Source organism: Pagrus pagrus, assembly GCF_965226575.1.
Source record: "Pagrus pagrus genome assembly, chromosome: 13".
NCBI classification, from domain to species: domain Eukaryota; kingdom Metazoa; phylum Chordata; class Actinopteri; order Spariformes; family Sparidae; genus Pagrus; species Pagrus pagrus.
The window spans coordinates 1,945,259-1,960,631 of NC_140197.1; the positions used below are offsets into that span (position 1 = coordinate 1,945,259).

The 15,373-nt window shown below is 41.5% G+C and overlaps 1 protein-coding gene across 2 annotated transcripts in view; it reads right to left on the reverse strand.

Moving 5' to 3' along the window:
- Positions 1–10,454, reverse strand: part of abcc1 (ATP binding cassette subfamily C member 1 (ABCC1 blood group)) — a 55,630-nt gene extending 45,176 nt beyond the window's left edge. For both annotated transcript variants that reach the window (XM_084370670.1, XM_084370671.1), the window contains exons 1-5: positions 10,298–10,454; positions 5,189–5,365; positions 4,004–4,132; positions 3,042–3,179; positions 2,810–2,935 (exon numbers count right to left, since the gene is read on the reverse strand). In XM_084370670.1, the coding sequence (XP_084226796.1) occupies positions 2,810–2,935; positions 3,042–3,179; positions 4,004–4,132; positions 5,189–5,365; positions 10,298–10,336 (609 nt within the window). In that variant the 5' untranslated portion in view covers positions 10,337–10,454. The remainder of the gene's footprint in view (positions 1–2,809; positions 2,936–3,041; positions 3,180–4,003; positions 4,133–5,188; positions 5,366–10,297) is intronic.
- Between the last annotated feature and the right edge of the window lie 4,919 nt (positions 10,455–15,373).

Consider the following 15,373-nt stretch of genomic DNA (forward strand, 5'->3'; position numbering starts at 1 on the left):
AGTAAAGAGTAAACAATTGAAGAAACCCAGCAGAGAGAGGCCAAGCTGCAGCTGAAATAGCATTAGGGGACATGGTCGCCAGTGATTATCGAGAGCTGCCGACAGAAGACAGTGACTGGTGGTGGGTTTGCTCATATTGTCCTCTGATGCCAACAGAAGCAGATTATTTCTGCTGCAGTGAATTTTGGCGTGGGCAGTTTTTGTTGGATCCTGTCGCTGACAGCAAGCCTGAAGCAGCGCATGTGTGTTACATGAAAGTTCACTTCTGGTTTGCATAGAGGTGAACCAGAGACCTTCTTCAGGATCCTAAAGATAAACTGGAAAAAAACAAGACCAGCAGTGCTGAGAGGAAATATGACCACTGAGTATTTTGTCGTCTAACCCAATGTTATAAATATACTTTCTAAATATATATATATATTTTTAGAAAATATGTAGGCGTACAGTTTACCATCTCAAAACATATGCAACAGCTGTATGTGCGAGGGCCTGTGGAAAACACACACTAAAGCTTATTGTAATTACTAAACAAAAAGCCTTAATTCAAAGCACTAAGGACCCAGAAAGGACATGTTGAACGTCTGTTTCTTAGCCATCAGTATGAGGTGACCAAAGCTGTACAGGTGTAGTGGTTGGAGAGGGCACATCAAGAGTGGAACACAAAGAGGCGCATTGAGAGCGCACAGAGCCCAGCAGCATCTCTGAGAGCGCACAGGGCTGCAGCTCCAACAGGTGACAGTGAGTCCAACCTGCTGCAGCAGGCCATCTCTCTGACCACCGAACCTGCTCCAGTGGAGGAGAGGAGAGAAACCAACATGATGAAAACTGTAACCAGAGAATTACAGACGGCTCACAGCCTCACAGCCTCACACCAGCAGCCTCTGCAAGGTAACAGAATAATCCAACTCAGCTTCATAGAGCGACTGTGAAAACACCAAATAACTTGCTTTAACAAATTTTTGTTTGTTTATACAATGCAAATGTTTTTTAAATCATAATTTCCATGAGGCTCTTTTTCTCAGCAGACAGACCACAGGCAATAAACCTGGCATAAAATATTCCTCATACTCCGAGTCCCGTTCTTTTGATCGTTATTTTAAATCATTAATAATACCACAAGACAATACACAGAGCGGTCGGGTGGTGTCCAACATTTATACACATTTCTCCTTGTTTCATTTAGTGTTGCTTGAAATATGACCTGAAGTGACAGGCTGTGACGACTGCAGATCATCAGTGAACATTATACGTTCATCGGTCCACTCAGCCATCTTCCATATTATTGTTTCTGTTGTATTCATTGAAAGTTTTACAACATCGCTTCACAGTTTTTATTGTGGACAATATTATGAATTCATATTTTTTTCACCTGAATGAGATCTAAAGGATACTAAATAAACTGTATTATACAACACTACCAAATATAAACAAACATATAGTCTATGTAGTATTATAATAATGAAAACTATGATGATCGTGCTGGGCAGGTTTAGGAAGTATTAGGGGGTGGAGCGTCATGAGGCTGCATGCAATGCATCCTGGTACATGTAGGCAGGCTGTGCAAGCAGGAAAACTCTAATAACCCAACTTTCTCTTTTAAGACACCACGCACTAGGGATTTTATTGGCTCAATCAACCACATTTACCATCAACACTGATTGGGATATCCACGTAAAACATGGTGAATGTTACATGGTGAACAAGTGTATGTAAACTTTTGACCACGACTGTATGTGCATAAAAAGTGATTGGGTTCTTTGTTAGATTCAGGGGCTGTTATGTGAGAGGTTTTCTGCTGGAAAGCCTTCAGGAAGTCAGGTGATATTGTTTAAAGATGGACAAAGGCAAAGTACTCAGTAAGTCGAACTGGAGGAATTGCTCCTCTGCAGGACTTTCAAGCAGATGACCAGAGTTTTCAGTCACAATTTGGTTAGGTTTTGGAAACAAATCTACTTGGTTAGATATAGGAAAAGATCATGGTTTGGGTTAATATAATAAGTGCATGTGGGGCACCCCAGTAGCTCAGCTGGTAGAGTGTGCCGCCATGTACAGAGGCTGTGGGCCCAGGGTTCAAATCCACTCTGTGGCCCTTTGCTACATGTCATCCCCCCTCTCTCTGTTTCTGTCCAAACCTTTAGCTGTCTTGTCAAATACATGCATAAAAAGCCCAGAATAAACATATGTATATATTAAAAAAACATAATAAGTCAGCGTTTACTGTTGCTTTCGAACAGGACATGGACAGTGAAGAGCACAGAGAGTTGGAAGACAACACAGAGTGTTGTGGCAATTACAAGGGACGAGACACCCATTGTAAGCCGACAGGCACACAACACTACATGACGCAGGACCTTTGCCACCACCAAGATGTAGCAAGTTTTGGGGTTAAATTCATAGAAAGCTAAGATCCGAGCTGACGGATGTCTATGGGAGGATGATGTTACAGGAAGGGAGCGCTCTCAGCTCTGCCGGGGTTGTTCTGCTGGGGTTGTTCTCTCTAAAGGGGCCCTCTAATGGGGCTCCACCCCATTAGAGGGCCCCTTTAGAGGGCTCCACCTCTTGTTCACAGTACTTGAATGGTAGACATAGTTATCAAGCTGGCTCAATGCCACATCCAAGTGGGCATTTAAATTTGAGGACTGTCATCTTGTGGCAGTCTTGTTCAGCTTTAGCATTGCAGACAATCAACAAGTTAACATTTACAGAAACGTATAAAACATTCCACTCATTGATACAAATGAGTGAGAGTGAGAAACTTAACAGAAATTGGCAGGGAAAGAAAGAGAAAGGTTTACAGTATGACTCTCACCAAGTCTTTAACAGCCTGAGAAAAGAGAGGTGGCTGGTCAGTCAGGCAGGACAGGAACAGAGCAACCAGCAGCAGAGCGTAGTAGGCGTAGAAGGTGGTGTACCTCCACACACACACCGTCAATAGCTTAAAAAAAAGAGATGAAGCTTTTAACTCATGGAACCATTCAGACAAGTTACACATCCAGAGGTTTAATACAACTGTATTCATCCAAACTTAGTTCAAGACTGACCTGGTCCAGGGCCTGGAGGATCTTGGACCTGAAGGAGACTGTGGCACACAGCAGTGCAAGCAGCCAGAAGATTAGCATTACTCCAGACGACTGAACCCCTTTCATCCGTTCATACTGGACTACCAAAGTGGCCAGCAACTGGAACAGACACACATTTATAAATCATAGTTCACACGCGCGCACACACACACACACACACACGCACACACACACGTTTCTGTGTGCTTCCTTATGAAGAGAAAGTCATTGCATATTGTTAACTATTAATAAGAGTTGAAAAGGGACCATGTAAAATCAATGTTTTTATTGTTTCTCTATATTTTTTTAAAGCCTGTAACCTGATCTTGACAGCAGTGGAAAAATGACATATCCCATCAGGCCTTGAAAGCTGGATGGAGCCATTATAAAGGATGATGTCGATGTATAGAGTACATAGTTTATCCTGCTGCTATGAACCTGCACTTGGACGACTGTCAGAAAATGAATTAAGTAATGGACTGTAACCTTCATAACAGTCCAATTTTTGATGAGCTGCATTCAATGAATTTGTTATGGTTTATGGTCGCAGCTTTGTTCTAAAGCTTTTTTGCAGTGCAGTCAAGATGCAAGCAGATCACTATTCTATACCATTCTACCATCTACCATTCTATACTCACGATCTTTACTATGTGTGAATAAACTGCACTTATGTAAAACATACAGTTAAACTGCTCTTTAATCACACCTTTAATCTTCATGAAAATGCAAATAAAACTAAAATAAAACTGAAACAAAATAAAATCTAAATTCAACCCATTCAATTCTGGAAAAAAAAACTCTTAACTAAAATGAAGAGCTAAAACTACACTAAGAATGTCTAAGATCAAAAACACTATGAAAAATAAAATAATTAAAAGCTTTGCTATACTAGGTGATTTCTCATTGACACCCTTTCTATATGAATGACAAAGTTAAACACTCACCATGGTGAGGCCAAGTAAGGTTGGACTAACTAGGTGGACCGGTGCGGGGATACTGCTGCCATGACTTCTTTCCCAGAAAGAATAGAAAACATCTGACCAGCAGATAATCCACAGTAGAAGGCCCACAGCCTGTGGGGAGAAGAACAGCTTATTTCATATAAATCTGCAACTTTGCTAACTATACAATTGATGCATTACTGTTAGAGCAAGTGCTCTTGTTCCACTGTGCAAAGTAAGAAACTAAGAAAAATAAAATGACATAGTCATGGTGTATATTTTAATGGTGTTACCACTGGATGTGTTGAATATGATTATGTGATGCATTATATTGTTATCCTTAGACAAGACTAGAGCACTCATTCAGCCTTGTTTGAATACACAGACTTGTTACAGAACATTTCTTGAAATAAAAGGACACATTACAAAAAAGGAGTGGAATTATCTCACCCTCTGGCAGCAAAAATATGTTCAAAAACGAAATATGTGACTTACACGCACATGACTACTCTGGATGATATCCAGGATATGGTGTTTACAGGTAACATAAGTAATGGCTAACAGTGTTTCAAACTATCCCAATTGAGTGTCTTGAAGTGTCGAAAGCTGACACTTTGTTCCACAGTGTTATGGTCTCAATATTGGATTTAATTATAATAATTATCCACTGCACCAACCATTATGTTGTCAATTTGAGCTCCCTTGACTACTTGCATCTAGTTTATACTAACGCAGTGACACAGGCCCAAGGTGTGTCAGCAGTCTTCTGACTCTAAACCTATGTTACTCATGCAGCACACCAAGCTTTAAATGTTAGCTCGTATAGTAGCTGATAAATATAGCTGTAACAATGCAGCCAATACAAAAATACTTAAAACAGCTGTGCTATTTTGAGCCAAGATGGCAGTATAGGCTGACATGGAACTGTCAAAACATGCTCAAACCTACACTAACTCACTGTGGTTGTACTCAAACAGTTCCTGGGCCTCAGGAGGATTAGTTGTGCAGAGTTGGGAAAGGAGCCCCGGTTTATACTTTTGTCTTACCTATCCTTTTTAATTCTTTAAACAACTGTTTGAGTCACTTTTCATAGAGAAAACAGTAGAGAGAGCAGAATTAATAAAAATTAACAACATATGACACATGGACAATTAGAAACATAACTCCAGATAACCAAGGGTCACTCACAGTTTTGGCTTTGTTGAGGTGACTCATACATATGTAACCATGGTCATGGCTGTGGAGGTAGATGAGATAGATGGGGGCACACATCCAGAGGTAGAGACATGGCAGCCATACCAGGACAGTGTTCTGGAAGCACTGGGTGAAGTCTGGGTTATCAGTGTACCATGTACGGTTCCAATCCTAGAGGAAAAAAAGAACAAAGGAGCTTTAAAAAAATAGACCATCGGGATAGACCATCTCCAGAGTGAGGCCAAAGACTGCCCAGCCTGCCTCCAAGCGGGCTGTGGTGACGTCTCACAACCGTGGCCATACCACGAAGACCCCCTTCTGTTCCTCAAACAAGCCTCTCTTGTAAGACAAAACTCATGTCTATGCAGGAAACCTGAGAAAAATATGTTTTTAAAAGTCTCTTGGCCTTTTCCTGCTCTACGTTGAGACCGTTCAAAGGGAACCGGGGAGATGGTATTTTCCTAGGACAAAGTTGTTTTTGCTTAACCCCTTCACTTTTACCAGCAGTAATGAAACAGCTCATGAGAGACTTGAGCTTGGTGGTGAGAAGCTGCAGCTTCTATTTACTGACAACTGTATATTTCACTGTACATTTAAGTTGCTGAAAAACTGCAAATTTACAGCTGACTGCCCTCTTTTCTAGCCGCTGTGCTCTGCACACTTACCGCCGACTCTTTAGCTCTTGCTCTACCACTCACACCTTACCTACACAGATCAAAGCACTTTAGGAGCCACATTACTCTTGCAACATGTGGTTTGAAGTTTAGTTTGTCAGCATCTTTCCGGGTTAAATGATACAATTTTTAGCAATATTCCTAAAATGATAAGAAAATGTTTTTGCAACCTTGTTAAAATAGCTGATAAAATTAAGATTAGAATCTAACAAACATTTCCTGATTTTGCCACTTCATAATAAAAGCTGTAAAATAACTAAATAACAGAGGGATGTCCCGAGCCGATCTGCGGGATCGGGATCAGAGCCGATATGGGCATTGTTTCACTGATCGGGATCGGCAATTTTGAACGTGGACCCAAACCCGAGTATTTTTACATCAGCTGTAAATGGAGCACAATTTGTGGAAGAACGCAGACACGGGGGTAACGTTAGTCTGGCAACCCTGTGGGTGGAATGTCTGCAGTGTGGAAATATTTTAAATTAGAAAGCGAAAGCGGTCCAACAGCGACATGTAGCCTAACATCTGCAATACGACCGTTTTGTGAGCTGGTAACAAAAGAGCTGCATTTAATATTACACATTTGATACGGCGCGTAAAAAACAAACACTCAAAGGACCACAACGAGTTCACTCAAGCAATACAGGCAAAGGCACTGAAGCAACAAACACTCGCAGATACTTTCAAAAGGAAAGAAAAATATCCTCGAGACAGCGACATGGCCAAAAATATTACAGAGAAGGGAACTGAATACATCGCTCTGGATAACCAGCCCATCTCCGTGATAGAGGATCAGGGTTTGGTTACTGACTTTGTTTACATGGTTGTTTTTGTTAAAAAACAAAAAACAAATGAAAACCAACGTTGCAATAACATATGCAGAATAAGAAAGAGCCATATGAAAGTATTTACTTTGTTTCAACAAAATAAAAAAACCTATTAAGGAATTTTTTCTTAATGCTCTGTATTATTTAGGAAAATATTAGTTAGGGCTAAGTATCGGATCGGGACTCAGTATCGGCAGATACTAAATATTAAATGACTCGGATCGGGATGGGGGTAAAAAGAACCTGATCGGGACATCCCTAGTGGGAAATCAAACTTGTTTGCCACTAAATTAGTAGGGTTTGGTAGCTGCTCTTTCTTGAAGTAGGCTACTGCGGGGAGGAAGATTTTTCTTTTTTTTCTTACAGTTGCTCCTTTGACCACTGCACAACTCAAGCGCATCATTAGTTTAAGACAAACCTTTAAGCAGGTAGCCCTGTTATAATGGAAATGCAAATCCCTGCTGTGGTGGGCTGACGTGCTGAGTTAAAGTGAGTAGAGCCCTGCCAGCTAATGTAAAGTAAAGATGCCACAGGATACCTTTTAAAACAGCAATGAGTTATTTGGGCCGTATGGGCAGAGAACACCAGATCACTGAAATGTTCAGGTTGTAAAACTACAACAATAAGCTAAAAGAGGTTGGAGACATTCTGTAAGACGACAAAGTAGGGTAATAATTATTTATTTTTTCAGGTGACAGATGTATGAAAGTTCAGTACTTACATTAGCAATGAAACACTGTGCATGTAATGTGTGGGTCTCACATGAAGTGAATACCAGGTTATACGTTTAAAATCCAAATAACACAAAGTTTGCATTACTCAGTAAACCTGTCAGATGTAGTTTAAAACCAGTCCAGCACTTGATAATTCATTACTGTCAAAAAAAATTATGAGCTCATTTATGCTCCACAAATCGGCCAGACGATCATGGAGCTGTAATCAAGGCCCAAAAACACGTTGCAGGTCCGATTGATCATATGTATGTATGTATGTATATATATATATGTTATACATTTGTATAACTCTTCTTACTGGAGTGGCGGACATTTAAAAAATATTTCATGCACCCGGAGAGTACGGAGAGGGTCTCCGACAGGCTCTCCGTGTCCGTGTACAGCACTTTCCGCAGTAGTAAAAATTGGGCTTTAGCCTAGGGCTAAGGATACGCAGTGTAAACAGCCCTCTTTATAATCAACGATGATCTGATCACGGGTCGCCTTTCCAGCCTGTTTCTAGGCACCGTGTCACTTCCTGTTCCCCTCCTTCCATAGCCTGTCCAGAGAGCACAGACCCGTGGAGGAGGAGGAGCAGGCAGATGGTCCAAATGAGTGGCAGCAGGACAGTCGATCCAGTGTGGGAGCCGACCCTCTGCTGCACTGGTAACAGAGGGCGGCAGGTTCAAAGCCAAGTCAACGACAGTGAACAATTATTTTTAAGGCGACAACATCACTAATGCTAAAGAATATGACATGGGTTTGAATATTGGATGTCTATATGAGGTGTGAATACAATTAATAAAAATTATTTTGAGAATCCTACTGTCTCTGGTCTGTTATTGAGGAATTAATTGTTATCTCCCAGGAGATACCAGTGCCTAATCATTAAGTAGGCTAATGAGAAACTAGCCAGTAACTACTCAGTATTAAGTATCGTTTCACATGAAGGTACACAAAAAAGAAAAAAGGAGTAACTAATGAGTCTATTGAGTAACTACTCAGTATGATATCTGACTTTACTTGAAGGTACACAATAGGGTTGGGCGATATGTTAAAAATTTCCAAGCGGCCACCGTCAGCACATCAACTGCCGGTTGCCGATATATTCGGCAGTTGTGTGTGTGGCGGAGAAAAAAAAAAAGAGGGGGGATGTTACATTCATGTGATTTCGGAAAAAATCTAAAAATGACTTTCAGAATGGGATAATTCACATGAACGCCACCTCATGTCAGAAAAACAACCCGGGAACTCGGATCTTCCGACACCACGCAAAAAAGTTTAGTGTGCTTTGCGGGCGCAGGGGACGAGGCTGCAGAAGGACGCAGGATAACATACCTGTCCTATTACAACGATCGGGGTGCACAACTGCACATCTTTTTTTGATGTAGTTCTCAAATATCGTTTATGAATTAACGTTACTTTCAGCTCCGCCATTTTGTGAAAGACTCGTCGGAAATCATGTGTGAAGCTGCCAATTCCAATAGGCGCACACTTTGAATTGTGCTCTACATAGCAATTATGAACTATATGTACCGTGTTGGATTCTGTGGAGGCAGACCATTAATTAAGCAGAATAAAATGACAAAAATCGCCCCGAAAATGAAACCAACCGTGATGGAAGAGTAACTAATGATTAAGTAATTAGTAGTAACTAATGCGGTGTTCCCATTACCATTCAACTGACTGTCTGTTGGGGACTGTTTTTATCATATTGTATTGTTACATGTACAGTGAAATAAAAAAACCTTCAAAGGCCTGTTTTGTTTTGCTGTTGAATTTAAGTTATAGAATATTACTCCTTTAGTTGTCTCTAGTCTGTCCCCCCCACTCCCATTAATAACTATTGAGTGCATTAGGTAACTAAGCAACATGATGTTTCACTTTACTTGAAAGTACATAAAAAGAGAAACTAATGATTCCGTAATTAATGAGTGGTCATTAGTTCATGCCACTCAGTGGCTGGTTGATAGTTAATCAACACATGAAGAAAGTGGTCAGCATGTCAATTCACTGATATGTTTGAACTAATCATTATCTAATGATTCATTAATGTATTATCTCCCACTCTGTTCTCCATTAACTCATAATTATACACTATATAGTCCTCGAATTACAGTTATTGAGGAATTACTCCTTAACATTTCATTAATTATCCTTTCATTTCCTTACTCATTCCTCAGTAACTACTCACATGTGTGTACCTTATTGGAAAGTGTTAGAGATACATGTTTACTCAGACAGGCTCCAATGGCAAACAGCTATATTTAGAAAATGAATTACTGAGACACAAAGTCACAGAAAGAGCAACTTTCTTTGTCCTGTTTCCATCCTCCATAACAACAAGCACTTTACAAACAGCGACTGTGTTAGTACCCAACACGTTTCCTCAAACACGACTCCAAAGATCAATGTGGTATGTTTTGTTATGAAAAACTAAACTGAAAGGCATGAACGAGGACAGCTACAGGCTCTTCCTGTGTTCAACATCCTCTGTAGCTCCGACAACCACAGACGCACTCGGCGTCGCTGTGAATGGAAACACGGGACACGTGGTCGCGTTCAGCGGCTCCACTCCCGCACGGGCTGTTATGTCATTTTCATGTGGCCATGCGACGAATGACATTTGCAAAATGAAGACGGAATATTTATATGAGACGTTATTGTTGTTGTTGTTGTTGTTGTAGAGACCAACGTAATGTTCCCGCTATGTGTTTTCTCTGCGATGTTTGCAACGTAAAGAGAGCGATTACCTGTTCGTACACTAACAATGGGTACTCGCAAGATACTGATCCTGACCCGAGTCTGGCCGACACAGCGGTACCTCATAACAACTGGGCAGACTTTTAAGTTAAAGGGAAAACATGGAAGATCGTGAAATGAACTCACCCACAAAGGGTCGGAACTGCAGAACTTGTCAAACCCCATTCGCCGCAACGCAATGAAGGTTTACGTCCTGGCTGTGTTTTGGAGCTCAGCTGTGGTTTGCCCACTATAATATGCAAACGGAAGTCTCCTCCTCCTCCTTCTTCTTCGTCTTCTTCTTCTTCTTCTTCTGCGTCTTGATTTTCTTCTTTTTCTTCTTCTTCTTCTTCATTAACGACAGCTTACATCGCCAGTGTTGCATTACCGCCACCTTCCGCAGTAAGTTGAATGTCCGCTTTATCAGATGGCTCTTACTGTTCCTGCTGTTCTTCTGCCCTGTTTCTAACACCACTCTCTCTCTCTCTCTCTCTCTCTCTCTATCTATCTATCTATCTATCTCTCTCTCTCAATTCAATTTAAATTCAAATAGCTTTATTGGCATGACAAGGCAGTGCTTATATTGCCAAAGCATATAACAATAAAATAATATGAATAATAATAATAAATAAATAAACAGATGAATAAGTGACAGTCAATGGCAGAACATAAACAATAACAATAAAATATAAACAACTTAACAATTGAGACATTTATCGATCATCAACATCCAAAAGAAAATCATTGTGATCACGACATATTTACAATATTTCCAGGAGCAGAGTTTGGAGCGGTGGTTTGCTCCTCTGTGGTGTTTCCGTGGTCGTCCCTCAGTCTGTGGCAGGAGGACACATACTCAGCTGCTCGTCTGCAGCACTTTGGTTTCTCACCTAAAACATATTTTAATGTGTCTACGTCTGGAAGTGTCTCAAATTCTTCATAGTGGTTTTTAAATTTGGGGAAGAAATTTTGTCTAATTTGTCACAGCGGAGTAGAAAATGTTGCTCAGTCTCTACTTCTCCCTGTGAGCAGAGCGAGCAGAGTCTGTCCTCCCTGGGAGTCCAGGTCCGTCTGTGTCGGCCGGTTTCCAGAGCCAGACTGTGTCCGCTCAGTCTGTATCTGCTCAGTCTGTCTGAGTCTGTGGTCAGGTACGGTGCTCAGGTGTTCTGCCACTGTGTACGGCCTGTTTAAGGCTGAATAACAGTCCATTTTGCTCTGGTTCTCTGTGGTGTCTTTCCAGTAGGTGATGTACTTCTCTTTCTGTCTGCCTATGATTTGGTTGGGCCGGATGGTTTGGGGTCTGTCCTGAGGGTCTGGTGTTGAGGTCGGGGAGCTGAGAGTCAGGTCGAGCTGACTGAGGGGGCTTTTCTCCAAGTTTGTTTCTTGGGATTTTAGTGCTTTGTAGTGGAAACTCTGGGGGTCACTTGATTTTAGGTGGTTGTAGGATTTGATGGCTCTTTTTTCGATTGTAATTTGTAGGGGGTACTGACCCAGTTCTGCTCGGCAGGCGTTATTTGGGATGTGTCTCTGCAGGTGTAATATGTTTCTACAGAATTCTACATGGAATTTCTCGATTGGGTGATTGTCCCAGTCAGTAAATGTTAAATGTCTGCTGAGCGGGCCCCATATTTCACTGCCATACAGAGCGATGGGTTCTATTACCGATTTAAAGATTTTTAACCATGTTTTAATTGGAATATCTGTTTTGATGTTTCTTTTAATTGCATAAAATGCCCTTCTCGCTTCATCTCTCAGCTCATTCACCGCCGTTTGAAAATTACCTGATGAACTAATATTGAGACCTAAATATGTGTAATTTTTTGCGTGCTCTAATTCGACTTTGTCTAGATAAAATTGATGTTTAAGGTTGTGATTCCCAGACCTCTTCTGGAAAATCAGTATTTTAGTTTTGTTCAGGCTGACAGTCAGAGCCCAGGTGTGACAGAAACTGTGCAGGAGATCCAGGTGTTGTTGCAGGCCTTTTTTGGTAGGGGACAGCAAAACTAGATCATCAGCATATAACAAACACTTGATTTCAGTGTTTTCTACGGTGATACCAGGGGACACAGAGTGTTCCAGGTTTTTAGCCAATTCATTTACATAAATGTTGAATAGAGTAGGAGACAGACTACATCCCTGTTTGACGCCACGTTTCTGAGGGAAGAAAGTAGTTTGTTGGTTGCCAATTTTCACTGAACATATGTTGTTTGTATACATTGATTTTATGTCATCATATGTTTTTCCTCCAATACCCATTTCAATTCATTTGTACAAAAGGCCGTCATGCCAAATTGAATCGAATACTTTTTTTTAAATCTACAAAGCATGAGAAGATTTTGCCTTTGTTCTGATGTACCTGTTTGTTGATGAGGGTGTGGAGAGTAAAGATGTGGTCTGATGTTCGATATTTTGGGAGAAATCCAATTGGACTTTTGCTCAGAGTATTGTGTTCAGTGATGAAGTGTAAGATTCTGCTGTTAATAATGCTGCAGAATAGTTTTGCCAGTTGCTGGACACGCAGATCCCTCTGTAGTTATTTGGGTCAAACTTGTCTCCGTTTTTATATATTGGGGTTATCAGTCCTCGGTTCCAGATAGCTGGGAAAGTACCTGCATTCAGGATGATATTGAAAGCTTTTAGGATAGCCAGATGGAATTTATCTGTGTATCTGATCATTTCATTCAAAATGGCGTCTGCACCACAGGCCTTCTGGGGTTTAAGTTTTTTCATTTTGTCTGTTAGTTCTGTTTGTGTAATCGGGTGTCGATGGGGTTCTGGTAGTCTTTAATTGTTGATTCAAGGGTTTTTAATTTCCCTTGTATTTCTTGTTGGCCTGAGTTACTTGTTATTTTGCTGTAGAGGTTAGTAAAGTGAATGGTCCAGGTGTCACCGTTCTGGATTGCCAACTCATCATTGGATTTTCTGTAAAGTTTATGCCAATGTTCCCAGAATTGATTTGACTGTATTCGATTAGGTTCAGCTGATTTCTGTTGTGCTGTTCCTTTTTTGTTCTCAGGATGTGTTTGTATTGTCTCAATGTTTCTCCATAAAGAAGGCGTATACTTTGGTTATTTGGATCCCTGTGTTTCTGATTGGATACATGTCTTAGTTTTTTCCGTAGATTTTTACAATCATTATCAAACCACTTTTCACCATTTATTCTTTTTGGTTTGCTTTTTTTCTTTAAATTTGCTAGTTTTGCTTCTCAAAAATGACATTTATGTCATTAGTGGCCAAATTCACACCTTCATCATTGTAAGGGAAGGATATACTTAGAAATTTATCCAAGAGTGATTGGATTTGCGGACTATCGATTGCCCTCTGGTAGCTGTCAGCGCTGCTTGCAGTCCATTTGTAGGACTGGGCAGAGGGGTGCAGATTATTGGGTTGTAATGCTTCGTGGTTGGAATTTGTTCTGCTCAGATAGATTGTTATTTTACTATGGTCAGACAGAGGAGTAAGGGGACTGACTGTGAACGCCCTGATACATGTAAGATCAAGGTCAGAAATAAAATAGTCAACAGTACTACTGCCGAGGAATGAACTGAAGGTGTATCTCCCAAAAGAGTCTCCTCTTACTCTGCCATTAACAATGTAAAGACCTAGCGTACGACAAAGCTGTAGGACTTGTCTCCCGTTTGTGTTGGTCACTTTGTCATAGCTGTTTCTGGTCGGATATGTGGGGTGGATAAGGTTGTTGCTACCCAGTATGTGTAGATCTCCATGATTGTCCACAGTGTCCAGCCCTTCTGCTGTTCTGGCATTCAGGTCACCACAGATTAAGATATTTCCTTGGCTTTGGAAATGGATTGTCTCTCCTTCTAGGATGGAGAAGCTCTCCTCATTGAAATAGGGGAATGTATGTGGGGCAGAGGAATATGTCTTTATCGGTTGAAATTATTTCTTTTTTAATTATTATCCAGATATAAAATTCACCTCTTTTGATTAATTCTATTGAGTGGGTATATTCAGATTTGTACCAGATTATCATTCCTCCAGATTCTCTCCCCTGAGTGACACTTTTAATTTGGTGGATGGGACAATTATTTCTCTGTAACCTATTGGGCAACCACTGGAAGTGTCACCTTTACACCACGTTTCCTGGAGGACAGCAATGTCAGTGTCATTGATCCCCTTCAGTAAATCTGCATTTGTACTTTTCAGTCCAAAAGTTGAGGACCGGAGGCCCTGAACATTCCAACAAGCTATAGAAAAAGATTTCATCTGTACTTAATGTCCTAAAAAATAAGAAAACTCCCACATAAATAAATAAATATATAAATAAATAAATAAATAAATAAAGCAATAAAGATAAGAATGAGGTCAAATGTCTCATTTCCAAAATGTTGACTATATATGTAAATATGTTTGTGTATTCTGTAAGTGTGTGTGTGTGCGTGTGTGTGTGTGTCTTTTACTCATTGTGCTAAGTGTCTATCAGTTGTGAACAGAGCAGGCTGAGCATGTGCTGGATGTCGTTCAGCTGGCCGGTGGGTGGGGGGCTGGCTGCTCCTCTTACTGCCTGGGCGTAGCTCTGCCTGCCGGGTCGTGGCTCGTTAGGGGTTGGTGTCGCTTCAGGGCGGAGAAGAGGGGGTGGCCCTGTGTTGAGGTGATGAGGCCGGTGGTGCTGGGGCTGGGCGTACAGAGGTCCGGGCCGGAGGGTCCTGGCCTCTGGTCTGGTCAGGTGTCTTGGCAGCCTCGGGGAGTAAAGTGTTCTGTGTTGTTTTATAAGGGGAGGGGCCGGGCCGCGGTTCAGGGCGGCGTCCTTCAGAATCTTGGCGAAGATGGGAACAGCCTGCTTGTATAGGTGGACGTGGTCATACAGGTGGTCTAGGTCGAGGCTGGGGTGGTGGGCCAGGTGCACGTTGGGCCTCAGGGCACTGGGAGTGGCCGGCGTTGGTTCGCTGGATGGTTGCAGGGTGGAAGTCTTTCCGCTGTAGGAGGGTAGACACCACGATGCAGGAGTTGGAGAAGTTTCTTTCTGCTGAAGTTTCTTTCTCGATCACTCTCCTTAGTGATAAGGTCACCCGCTCTTGTTGGGTCCGTAGGTCGTTGGTGCCGGTGTGAATGATGATGTGGCTGGGGGAGCCGAGTTTGTCTTCACTCAGTAGCTCCATGGCTCTCGCTGTTGTTGGGCACCATATCTTCTGTATGCGGTGGTTTGGGAACAGTTTTTTCTCTTCAATGATTTTTCCGTTGGAGTCCATTAAGAGCACGACCTCT